At 35.5% G+C, this 12,774-nt stretch overlaps 3 protein-coding genes, 2 non-coding genes and 1 pseudogene across 6 annotated transcripts; 1 reads left to right on the top strand and 5 right to left on the bottom strand.

Annotated features, from left to right (window-relative positions):
• Nucleotides 1-7: 7 nt before the first annotated feature.
• On the bottom strand, nt 8-7,566 carry F23F12.3 (SLC22 family MFS transporter). Its single transcript, NM_066032.4, has 10 exons — nt 7,386-7,566; nt 7,259-7,338; nt 6,958-7,211; nt 1,989-2,134; nt 1,813-1,943; nt 1,564-1,773; nt 1,236-1,335; nt 1,027-1,183; nt 876-977; nt 8-708 (listed from the first exon to the last, which is right to left on the bottom strand). The coding sequence occupies exons 1-10, from the start codon at nt 7,473-7,475 to the stop codon at nt 455-457; spliced, it is 1,524 nt and encodes a 507-aa protein (NP_498433.3). The 5' UTR covers nt 7,476-7,566; the 3' UTR covers nt 8-454.
• Nucleotides 2,568-3,509, bottom strand: F23F12.17 (annotated as a pseudogene). The gene is made up of 5 exons: nt 3,503-3,509; nt 3,350-3,453; nt 3,079-3,301; nt 2,763-3,012; nt 2,568-2,714 (listed from the first exon to the last, which is right to left on the bottom strand). Coding segments are annotated over exons 1-5 (731 nt in total).
• On the bottom strand, nt 6,461-6,533 carry F23F12.16. Its single transcript, NR_052377.1, has one exon. It is a non-coding gene; the product is annotated as an Unclassified non-coding RNA F23F12.16 (non-coding RNA).
• On the top strand, nt 6,461-6,533 carry F23F12.15. The gene has a single exon (NR_052378.1). It is a non-coding gene; the product is annotated as an Unclassified non-coding RNA F23F12.15 (non-coding RNA).
• Nucleotides 7,567-7,969: 403 nt separating the features above from the next.
• sdz-15 (Skn-1 dependent zygotic transcript 15 protein) lies at nt 7,970-9,604 on the bottom strand. The gene is made up of 3 exons (NM_066031.3): nt 9,336-9,604; nt 8,268-9,098; nt 7,970-8,162 (listed from the first exon to the last, which is right to left on the bottom strand). The coding sequence occupies exons 1-3, from the start codon at nt 9,434-9,436 to the stop codon at nt 8,057-8,059; spliced, it is 1,038 nt and encodes a 345-aa protein (NP_498432.1). The 5' UTR covers nt 9,437-9,604; the 3' UTR covers nt 7,970-8,056.
• Nucleotides 9,605-9,866: 262 nt separating this feature from the next.
• F23F12.13 (Major facilitator superfamily (MFS) profile domain-containing protein) lies at nt 9,867-12,407 on the bottom strand. Its single transcript, NM_001038267.2, has 9 exons — nt 12,310-12,407; nt 12,184-12,263; nt 11,874-12,127; nt 11,437-11,582; nt 11,206-11,336; nt 10,836-11,154; nt 10,499-10,655; nt 10,256-10,357; nt 9,867-10,210 (listed from the first exon to the last, which is right to left on the bottom strand). Exons 1-9 carry the CDS (start codon nt 12,397-12,399, stop codon nt 9,903-9,905), a joined length of 1,587 nt encoding a protein of 528 aa, NP_001033356.1. The 5' UTR covers nt 12,400-12,407; the 3' UTR covers nt 9,867-9,902.
• Between the last annotated feature and the right edge of the window lie 367 nt (nt 12,408-12,774).

The raw sequence follows: 12,774 nt of genomic DNA, 5'->3' as shown, positions 1-12,774 counted from the left end.
ATGTAAAAAAAATGTATTAAACATTTGAGACGCTCTCAAAACAAAGAAAAAGAGTCACAATTATAAGGCAAATACTGTTTTACTACTTGATCTTTTACTACGTATCTCTTTTACTACAACATCTCTTTTAAAGGTAAAGGAGAAATAAGGAAAAAGGGAAAAAGGAAAAAAGAAAAAAGGGGAAACTGTAGCACGAAAGAATGGGAAAAACTGTACATATTGGAGATGTTTGGGAAAATGAAAAGAGCACAGATTCAGGAGATTCTGTACAATTCTTATTAAAACGGAATTCTTTTTTGCAATTAGATACCTATTTATGCAAATCCGTGCACCTTTATGTGCATTTTATAATATTCAAAAAAACACCACAAAATTTCAAGTTTATTTCTATCAGTTTCAGTTTCAGCACCTGAACTATTCTACATTGTTCTCCGTCAATATATTATGCTAAATTTTAATTTGTCCCAATTTGAATTTCACTAATTTCTTCTTCTTTGTTATCTCCAGACTCTTCCAAAGGATTACGATCCAAAGCACCGAGATCGACTCCTTTTGTATCTGGTAGGAAGAAACATGAAATCAACAATGAAATAATGCCGATTGAGCAAACGATTATGTAAGGAATTGGTGGATAAATTTCAGAAAGATAGGCCATTTGTGGGGCAAGAAGAGCACCGATTCGAGCAAGAAGAGAACATGTACCAATGCCTGGAAAAATATTTGAAATATTTATGAAAATTTTGAAGTAGTTGCTATGTGTTTTTAAAAAAAAGTAGTAGGCTAAGGTTTTAGAACTTTTTTCAAATGAAAAAAACTGCACCAGTAGTGGTAGAGTGGCTTTTTTACCACTACTTGCACCCTCGAAAAAATGTTACCGATCGTTCTAATCCTCGTAGGAAATATCTCCGCAGCTACAAGATAGCATGCATCCCATGTGAGCTCAATGAATGAAGTGCCGATGATATTGATTATAATGACTGAAGCACATAGATATAGTTAAATTAAAGAAAACTGATGATCACTTACTCGCTAAATTCCTAGACCCTTGGCTAGAACAGTCTGAGTCTGGAGAAATCATCAATGCCATGATTGTAGTGTAACAAGCAATCATTATTATTTGGGGAACTTGGTGAAGGCGTTGGCGGTTGAATGATGGAATGAAGAGATCGAGGAGGAAAATGGACTGAAAATTGAAATATCGTTGAAGTAGGATAAAAATTAAAATGTTGGCTTACAAGTTTAGATAGGGCAATTGCAGCTGCTTGAACGAATTGACTCAGATAGAAATTTCCCGCCAAATTTCCAGAATTCAAGTCAGCTCCAAATGAGGACACACTGGAAAATATATGAAGTTTTCATATAACTTGTGGGATTGATGTATCAATTCCTTTTATTCAAGGAAGCAGGGCTAATGTCGTTTGCCTTACACATTTTTACGCCTCGGCAAATGACGGATGTGTCGAAAACATTTTCATTTAGTGATAGGAATCAAAAAGGAAAGGACAACAATTTTTCATTTTCAGCACCCCTTTTGCTCAAACGAGAGCTGAAAATTGTATGGACCTTGTCGAAAACCACAAGGATCCAACAACAATTGTACTGTACGCAATTGGCCAAGAACTGAATAAATCTCGAATCGTATACACTTTCGTGTCCTTTTCTTCAATTTTTTCGGTTCGTCTGTCTTCTCGTTCGACATATGAAATTCCCGAGAGCCATGAAATTTTCTTTTCTGCTTCTTTCATTTCTTGGAATCGGTTTTTGGTGGCATACCTGAAAATGTAAATAGAATAGCCAGTGATCTCTTCTTACCATTTTGGAGATTCGGGAAGCCACAGAAGCACTGGGAGTATTGGCAGAGCAAGTAGTGACGTGGCAATTGCTGCTGATCTCCAATAACCGCAAATGAAGCAGACTAAGGTGAACACTAAGCGAGCATATCCCTGGAAGCCCATAATTACTCCAAGATCTGGTTTATTGTAACGAACCCAATTGAAAAATGTTCTCAAGAAGACTCTTTGCTCAGGTTCGATAAATTCCAGAATATAGGCATAGAAGACAATCATGATACATGCAACTGATGTACCACATATAAATAGCAACACGGCAAACACTTCCCATGATGGTGCGAATCCTGAAACACATTCTTCGAGTGGCTACTCGCATAGTTTGATATATTCTAGACCTCGGCATTTCTAGGAAGAAGCAAGGCTGAAAAACCCTTCTACATATGACAGCAGTACTGGGAAAGTTTGACAACAAAAGTTAGACACAGAGAAACAGAGAGTTACATACAAACAAAACCCCATGAATTCATGTTAACATTTTAAACGTGATCAGGTGGCCGAGTGGTTAACACAGGTAAACCGCGTCATGTGAATATTCGTCGGGTGACGGGCCGCTATTTCGCGAAAACGGTACATGGCTTCGGTGAAGGCGCGGGCCGCTGTTCGATGAAGAACTCGCGAAAAACGGACCGGTAAATGATGAGGACGCTCCGAATGCCCAGCTAGCTGCCACCCCGTTATTCGCCATATATTGAAAGTTGCGGTTCATTAATAACAATTGATAGTTCATAAAAATTTTTATTTTATAAAAAAATAAAATAAAATTTGAAAAAAAATAGAAAATTATTCGGATGGGGACGGGTTGGTCGATGTAGGTGACACGTTCCGAGGCGACGAGGCGACAGGAGTCGGTGATTGTTGAAGTCGCTGAAAACAAAAAATGGCTTTTAATTAAGTATCAACTATTTTTCTTACGTGATGAATAATCGTCCAGTTGAAATATCACAGTCCACGTGAGCGTGTTGGTGGTGGAGCATCGTCGATCACATTATTCTGTCCCATCTGACTGTTGCTCGGCGAGTCGCATTCGGAGATTCACAAATTGGGATTGCATCCATCTCCAGATCCAGTGTGATGAATTAGAGACGATTTCGGTGCAACTGTCGCGGCTACTTGACGATGACGGTTAAAAGTGAGATTATGACAAGCTGATCTTGGATTTTCTCTGAAAAATAATCGTTGGTTATCGAGAATCCAGGAACTTTTCGAATATTTTATCAACAAAACCAACCGTTTTCCAAGTTTTCCAATCAATAACGTCGTTCATTCTCGGCGGGCTTTCCGGTTCATCCAATTGAGGCTCAATGCCGGCGTTGAGCGTTTGGCGGATTTTCATCATCGGAAAAATCGAATCGAGCCACAATTTGAGATGCTTGGCAAACAGCAACTCCGGTGAGAGATTTCATATAAACTTTAGACGTCTCTGGAGTTTGGATGGGAGTGTGCTGCTAATTCTGAAAATTCGAGTTGATAAAACTTTGGGTTAAAAAATTAATGATTACATTGATAAATTGAGCACAAATTTCCGACTTCCGGTCTTTAATTGTAGCATGGAAGCGAGCAATCGGATGGAAGAGCACCGAGAAGAATTATCCAGATCGTTTGGCTGAAAATCGAGTTAATAAAATCAGAATATCAAAATAGCAGCAACTTACTTGGCATCAGTGTCAAAAGCAGTTGCGATGGATTCCGTGTCGGATCCGCGGATGAATCGACGCCTCAACGTCGGAAATGCTGAAACACGAGTATATTTACGGAAAATAATTATTTTTGCCAAAAAATCAAAGAATTGGTGAAGAAAACTATGAAAAATCGAAGAGAAAGAAAAAGAAATTGTGAAAAAATAATTTCGAAAATGAGGAGGATTTACGGTAAAGAGGGCGCGCAACCGTTATTTCGGAGTGCCGTTGTCTTCTGCGTTTGGAGCTTCTTTTGAAATGCTTTCTCGCTCTTATATTGAAGTCGTAGAAAAGAAAAAATCACTTAGAGTCGTAAATGTGATTTGTGATTGAAACCAACAAATAATTGAAAAAAAATTGAGTTCAATAAAAATTTAATTAAAAATATTTTCCACTAATTTTAAAATTTTGATAAGGGCCCCATATGAAAAAAATTTAGGAAAAAATTTGTATGAAAAAATTTTGGGAAATTTTTTTTTTCCCAAAAAATTGTAATACTGCTGGATTGTGTAGGAAATGTATATTTTAGTATTTTCCACAGTTTTCATAGCACAATCATACTCCTGGGCAAAAAAAATACAACAGTCGATTTGGCTTGTTCATAGAAAGTCAGTACTTCCAAAATGCTCTAGCTCCGCAGGCAGCTGAAATATGAAAAACTTGTCAACTAAAAAGTTGTTAGAAATAGAGTGGTCAACGAATTACATAATGCATCTTTTTGCCATCTTGCATGGCTGAGCAGGTAGGAGCACCTAATTATGAGTCAAATATCACTAATTTTGACTGATGATATCTCCGTACTCTGCACAGAAAGCAATAAACTATTAAACATGAAACATGTTCCATAACAAACTGAACAAGTTTATAGTTGACAATTTTTTGATATCTTGCTTGCCCGATGTGGGACATGACTTCGAAAAACTGTCATAGTAGGTAGATCAGATAGAGGAATAGAGGTTTTTACAGTTTCTTAGTTTTCGAAAGCACCACATTTGGCAAGAAAGTACATAGATACAATTAGGGAAACATATTTTTACAATATCTGATGAATATTTGACAACTTTTGAAAAAAAAAACATTTTTGGATTTTCTTGAAAAAAATCCATAGGGAAATCCTTATGAAAAATTTCTAAATTTTTTCGAAAATTTTTTTTTGAAAACTTTTTATAGTTTGATCAGATGTTATAGAAAAATGTAAATTTGATTGTTTTTTTTTTAATTTCAATGTTCAGAGCACGATTTCAGACGAAAACCTGGGTTCAGTGGAACCCTTAAGTTCAAAAAACGCATTTCCTTTGGATGCGTATATCTTTGTTGAAAAATTTTTTCTGACAAAGTGATCAACTACGAAGTTGTTTATTTTAATTGGAAGTACAACTTTGTAGTTGATGATATTTCTTCAAAAAATTTGATGGTCGAGATAAAGTTGTGTTAATTGCGGCACTTTCATGCCTGTATTTTCTTCGTCTTTTTCTGTTCATATCTCGGCCATCAAGTTTTTTGAAAAAATACCATCAACTACAAAGTTGTACTTTAGATTAAGATGAACAACTTTGTAGTTGATCACTTTGTCAGAAAAAATTTTTCAACAAAGATATACGCATCCAAAGGAAATGGGTTTTTTGAACTTAGGGATTCTACTGAACCAAAGGTTTTCGTCTAAAATCGTGCTCTGAACATCGAAACTAAAAAAAAACAATCAAATTTACATTTTTCTATAACATCTGATCAAATTATAAAAAGTTTTCAAAAAAAAATTTCGAAAAAATTTTAGAAATTTTTCATAAGGGGGGACCCTATGGATTTTTTTTCAAGAAAAACCAAAACTTTTTTTCAAAAGTTGTCAAATATTCATCAGATATTGTAAAAATATGTTTCCCTAATTGTATCTATGTACTTTCTTGCCAAATGTGGTGCTTTCGAAAACTAAGAAACTGTAAAAACCTCTATTCCTCTATCTGATCTACCTACTATGACAGTTTTTCGAAGTCATGTGCCACATCGGGCAAGCAAGATATCAAAAAATTGTCAACTATAAACTTGTTTAGTTTGTTATGGAACATGTTTCATGTTTAATAGTTTATTGCTTTCTGTGCAAAGTACGGAGATATCATCAGTCAAAATTAGTGATATTTGACTCATAATTAGGTGCTCCTACCTGCTCAGCCATGCAAGATGGCAAAAAGATACATTATGTAATTTGTCAATCACTTCATTCCTAATAACTTTCTAATTAAAAAGTTTTTCATATTTTAGCTGCCTGCGGAGCTAGAACACTTTGGAAGTACTCACTTTCTATGAACAAGCGAAATTGACTGTTGTATTTTTTTGCCCAGAAGTGTGATTGAGCCATAAAAACTGTGAAAAATACTAAAATATACATTTTCTACACAATCAAGAAATTTTCAAAAATTTTGGGAAAAAAATTTTCATACCAAAAAATACCAAAATTTTTTTTTCATAAGGGGGTACCCTTATGAATATTAAAATCGTACCATACTTGTGAAATTTAAAAAAATCGTGAAAGTGAAATTTCAAAAAAAAAGACTCGAACAGACTTGTTCAACTTGCACTAAGAGAGGATTCATCAGTTGAACTAGTTAGTATCTATTCCCTCCCAACTTCTTCGTAGGCTACTACTGGGTTCATCCGACGCTCGTCGGTTGGCGGCCGGATATTCACCAAAAATTCGTGTGTCCCGGTTCGAAAAAGTTTGCTGAAAATATTTTGTCACCCATTTCAACCACTTATCTTACTTTCGCGCAATCTTCACCGGAAGCGGTTCTTCTCAAAATCAAGCAAAAATCATTCGTCCGGTACTGATCAGTTTTTCGCATGTTTGCGGTTTTTCGTCAGTAATTGAACAGATATTCGCGTGTTAGCGGCTGTTCGTTCGTTATTCACCAGTTGCTCGCATGTCGCGGTATACCTGTGTAAGGCGATGGACTGCTAATCCATTGGGATTTTCCCGCGTGAGTTCGAATCTCATCCTGATCGAATATTTTTTGAAATTTTGGAGCACAATTTAACTATGATCTTGGAGCAAGGAGGTTGAAATTACATCGTGGATAGATTGTTCAATTTTAAAATTCGAAAAACTATATTTTAGATATTGTTCTACTTTTGGTGTATTAAAACTGGAGTTTTATCGGTCGTTTGAAGATGCTCCCACCTCCTGCTTGCCTGCCTATAGTGGCTGCCTATTACCGCCTATGTGGCCGTCTATTGCATTTATGGTGGTTCAATATCAGAGGGTTGGTGATTACACAGTTTAGATTTTCTAAGTCAAAAATTCAAGAAATTGAAGCAATGTACTCTCTCTAGTGTAAGCATAGTGTATCTAGTGTAAGCCTGCATGTGCTCTCTCATTCAACAAAAACAACATGGAGCCCATGCTTATAACTACAGATTAGTGACAAATCACTTCTTACCGGAAGCAACTCCGAAAATGATTCCAATCGAGATTCCAACAAACGAAACTGGTTTTCTACCAAAATGGTCTCCTAAATGACCATAAACCAATGCTCCAACAAGTGCTCCAATGAATTGAATTGTTGCAATCCATGCAGAATCATAAGCTTTTGTTCCACAAAACATTTTAAAATCCTGAACCATTGAGTGGAAAGGAGCTGGCTCAATGTGCCACTTGGAACAATTTGCTGTAAGCTCCGTGCATATTTCCACTCTATAAAATGATAATTGATATCTTACACGCAAAAGCAAGAGGTTTACTTTGAAAGTTTGCATTTAGGCTTTGAAAAGTTAAATCCTGGATCTTCGCATGAAAGCCCTGGATGAAAATTGTAGAAAATCTGGAATAAAATTATTTTAAAACTAGCCTACTATTTTAAACACCAACCGGAAAAATCAACTGGCAAGCGTAAAAAAGTCCGAATTGCCATAAAAAAAAACACAAAATATGAAAGCGATTAATATTCAGAAACGACATGCCTAAATGGACAAACCGTATTTGCCTAACTCACTTTGATAAAACAATTTGCACAGGCAAATGACAAATTTTCGTCTCGAATTAGGCTTATCAGGCTTTTTAGGTTTATCAGTAAACGCGACCTATAGGTAGTTCTGAAGTTAAACGGAGGGGATTAAAAAATTGAAAGATCGGAAATGGGTTAGCTGATTAAATCATGAAACCGGAAAAGTATAGGTCAACGGTCGATTTTCGCAACAATGAAGTTTTAAATAAATGTCGAGAACGATATTCATTTGCCTAGGTGAAATTCAAGTTCGCGCGCAATTGAATATCCCGGCGACCAATGAGAAACGAGCACGGGGCGTGGCAAAAATCGCTGATTGGTTGACGATTATTTTTCAATGTAGAATGTGTCTTTCAGCTTATCTTTCAAAATAGGTTAAAGAATGTGTAGAGAATTTTTTTTTTGTGATTCCGATAGCAATAAATAGATAGAAAACAATTTATTCGAAAAAAAAAACTTTCATTTCAGTATATTATTAGAACAATTAGGCAATTTATTAGAAAACCACATTGGGAATTATTATTATTATTAATAATCAATCTCTGGTCATCAGAAAACGTTCTCCGATTCGAGAAATTGTCGCTTTGACTCCGTCAATTCGTTGAATCTCAAAACAATCTCCTGGTGGTAGTTTTTGGAATCTGAAATAGTTTGTTGTATAGTTAAGTTTTAAATTTGAATATAGAGATGCGATTTTTAGATCTACTAAATTCTTCATCCTAGCAAACACTGAAAATATTACTCACCCTCCGAATCCCGAGATAATTCCTTCCTTTATTGTCCATTTCAATCCATTAATAATCCGTGGTAAATCGAGTTGTTTAACTTCCAAATCCACGTTTCGCAACGAAGCTCCGCTCATTTCCATCCATTCTCGAAGAAACCAATTCAAGTTCTGATTTGTCAACTTTGAATTGTTAAGAGTTACAGACGCACAGTTTCTCAAAGATTTCAAATGATGAACAGTCACCCAATGAGCATGCTCAATTGTCAAAAACTTTTGGCAAAAGTTGGAAAAGTTTGAAACAGGATACTCAAATCCCCAGTTTACGTGAGGGGCAACGTTGAGTTCAGATGTTTCTGTACATTCATTAAGGAGATTTTTATAAGCCTCCGCTTCCAACGTTACTTCAAAGCCAGTAATATTCACATTTTTGAGTTGAACTCCTCGATTTTTAACCGACTTCAAGAACTCCACAGCATCATATTTCTCATCAATAGAAAAGCTGACTGAAACTTCTTTCACATTGAACACTGATCGGAGATAGTCTAGAACTTTTAAGATCGCTTCAGTTTCCTTCTTCATCTTCCAATAGCTTCTACAAATCTGACCATCGTAGTAATGTTCCATTTGTACTTCAGTATTCTCGTCCATTTTCCATATTTGTGTTCCATTAACTTGCTCACTTTCTTGGCTCAAAACTTCACATCCAAGATTGGATATAGCTCCTCCGATTTGTCCAAAAGACACTGAATAGTCTTGCTCTTGAACAAAGATGCTCACTTGAAATGAAACTTTTTTGAAGAGCCGTTTCACGAGAGCCTTTGTTTCTTCGGCTACCATGGAGTAGGTAAATCTTAAAATGAAAATAATTTTAGAAAATGTATCGAAATGATTAGAAAGGTGCAGTTATGTTTGTAAATTTGAATCTATATTTATATAAGTTTTGAGAGTTATGTTCCAAAATACTCAACAAATTCAAAAAATCCCTATTGGGGATTTTTTAAAGTTCTTGTTTATGCAATATAATATAAAATGTGAAGAATTAAAATACAATTTTTCAAATTTAAAAACAAAATTAAAATAAACTCACAGTTCCATTGGGACCATTGACTTCACCACTTTATCCGAGACCAAGTGAGGGAGTTTGTGGAGACCAAAGGCTGGGACGGTAGACGAAGAAGGAGAAAGCATAATGAGAGAATATTCACAAGATGACAAGGTACAGAGACTGTAGAATACAAGAATGAATGTCTAAAAATAGTTGTAAACGAAAATGTTCGAGTCTCCCCTGGAGAAGGCAATACGGACGCTCTCCTGATGATAATATGGTAATGACTATGAGAAATGAGACGATGTGTAAGAAGGCGTGGCTGATGGTGTCTACGTTATTGATCGATTGGAGTATCCTTTTCTTTCCAAATACTATATAGACATTTTGTATTGATCATCATTTCCAATTTTAAATTTTTCAGTGGCATTTTCAGAGAGTGTACTTGCATCAAGTAATCGAGCATTCTTGTTTGGTATTTTGTTTCTTGCAATATCTTTTGAAATAAGTGTTCAAAAAACTGGGTGCAGATACTTACAACATGTGTCCCGTAATAAAAAAAAACAGCACTTTTTGTGCACAATTTGTTATGTTTAGTATGTTCTATTTTTATGCATTTATATTATTTTCAACAATTGATAATCTAGCAGCCGCCAAAGTTCCTGTTCTTTTTCTCTGAATCACAATATTCTCCGTCATGCTCTTCTTTCTATCGTAATCAAGTTCTTCAGTTGGATCAAGTGCTGCCAAATCAACTCCTTTTGTGTCTGGTAGGAAAACACAAGATATCAGGAGGGAAATTGTACCAATTGAGCAAACAACTGCGTACGGAGCTGGTCGATAGATATCAGAGAGATAAGCCATTTGAGGAGCAAGTAAGGCTCCGGTTCTGGCAAGTAGGGAGCATGTACCGATACCTGAAAATAGATAATTTGATGTTAAAAGATTCAAAACTAACTTACCAATAGTTCTAATTTTAGTTGGGAAACATTCCACTGCTACAAGATAACATGCATCCCATGTGATCTCAATGAAGGAAACACCGATGATGTTAATTATGATGACTAAAATACATTATTTGTAGAACTCTAAAAAACAAGGGACTTGTTTGTAACCACAATCTTTTTTCTAATTGCACCCAAAATAAAATAGGCATGTAGGCGAGCCTGCTCACAGTGGAAACCTTAATTTGCAGGCAAACTTACTAGCCAAATCGCGAGATCCTTGACTTCCACAGTCTGATTCAGGAAGAATCATCAGAACCATGATAACACAATAACATAAAATCATGGCAATTTGAGGATATTGGTGTAGACGCCGACGGTCAAATGATGGAACATAGGTATCCAATAGGAATACAAACTGAAATAATTATTAACAAAAGTGCTATAAAACATTCAAAGTTCGGCCGAAAATATTGTTCACTATTTCTGAGTCTATTTGAGACACAGCTTCAATTCTAAATTTAAGTGAGACGTACAACTAGGAAAATAATGTGATCATTACTTTACATTTTAGTTAATAACTTCAAAATGCACTCACAATTTTTGCAAATGCGGTCACCGCACCGGACACAAACTGACTCAAATAAAAATTTCCAGCCAAATTCCCAGAATTCAAGTCAGAACCAAACGCTGATAAACTTGTAGAGAACCACAAAGATCCGACCACAATTGTACGATATGCAATTGTCCAGGAAGTGAATAAATCTTTCATTGTATAGATCTTCGTACTCTTCTCTTCTAGTTTTTCAGATATTTCTATACTTTGATCTTCGTCATTGACGTATGGGATCCCTGATAGCCATGCAACACGTTTCTCAGCCGCCCTTGCGTCTCGAAATCTCTTTTTGGTATTAAACCTAAAACTTCAGATTAAAAAATATAATTAATTAAGAAAAGTGAGGGTTCACCATTTCGGGGACTCTGGTAAGATTAAAAGAACTGGAAGAATTGGGAGTGAAAGAAGTGATGTGGCAATTGCAGCAGATCTCCAGTAGCCACAGATAAAGCAAGCAAGAGTGAAAACTAGACGAGCATAACCCTAAATATTGTATATAAGATTTATTGCATTCAGTTAAATAATATTTATCTATTTTTCGAGAAGTGCCTGAAAGTCGCACTACTGGTTAATGAAAACCTACCCAATTAAAGAAAGATCTCAAGAAAACTCTTTGCTCAGGCTCAATAAACTCCAGAATATATGCATAGAATACAATGAGAATTGAAGCAATCGAAGTACCAACGATGAATCTGAAAGCGGCAAAAACTTCCCATGATGGAGCAAATCCTGAAAAAGAGAAAAATAATAATTTCCATAATCAAGAATGCAGTTGTGAAAGTCGATTTTTTTCGAAATTGTAGTGTTAGAAATTTCGGTTCAATAGTTTCATAGCAAGTAAGAATTGCAAAAAGTATTCGATCAGGATGAGATTCGAACCCACGCGGGAAAATCTCAATAGCTGTCCACCGCCTTATTCGAATACTTTTTGAATAATTTGCTTTCATAGAAAGGTTGATAAGAATATAATCTTCAACTTTGTTTTGAAGTAATACTTTCTAATTTTCTCAAAATGCCAACCTGAAGCTACTCCGAACAAAATTCCCACAGAGATTCCAAAAAATGAAACAGGTTTTCTACCAAAATGATCACCCAAATGTCCATAAGTAATAGCTCCAATAAGAACTCCAATGAATTGAATAGTGGCTACCCATGCAGCATCATAAGCTTTTGTTCCACAAAACATTTTAAAATCCTGAACCATTGAGTGGAAAGGAGCTTCCTCAATGACTATTTTAGAGCAATTTGCTGTGAGTTCTGAGCATATTTCTGATCTGAAAAAAAGATGTTCCGCGTAGTCCGAAAAACCCAAATTTCAGAGCAAACTTACTTTGAAAGCTTGCATTTCGGTTTTGAAAACTGAAAACTGGGATCATCACAAGACAGGCCTGGACTGAAATTGTAGAAAATCTGAAAAAAAACAAGATTACAAGGCAATTTTCAATTATTTTCCTACCGAAAAAATTTGCTGGCAACAAAAGAAAAGTGCAAATTGCCAAAGGAAAAAACATAACCAGTGGAAGCGATTTGTGTTGAGAAATGACATTTCTGAAAATTTTAATAATTTCACAAAAAATCTGGTATTGAATTGGTGTGCTCGCTCAAGTTTACTGCTTAATAAAAGAAATGGAAGCTTTTTCAAATAATAACTGAAGACTGGTAATTTTAAAGTTGCAGCCTCATTTTACATAATCAATTTTGCATAATTAATTGAATACTTTTCTAGTAAAAAAAGGTAGGTATGGTCAGCCTGTGATTAATGATAGACCAATTACGATTATGGTGCAAACACTAAGAAAAATGTGACAAGCCGAACAATCTCTTATCAGTTTGAAACGTGATAAACTATTGGGACTTATCAGCTGAAAACGAGAGAAAATGAAAGAGAATCGGCATTTTTTAGCTGCCGGTAAAATGAAAC

Source organism: Caenorhabditis elegans, chromosome III (assembly GCF_000002985.6).
Source record: "Caenorhabditis elegans chromosome III".
Classification (NCBI taxonomy): Eukaryota; Metazoa; Nematoda; class Chromadorea; order Rhabditida; family Rhabditidae; genus Caenorhabditis; species Caenorhabditis elegans.
This window is presented reverse-complemented; position numbering and strand designations above follow the sequence as displayed.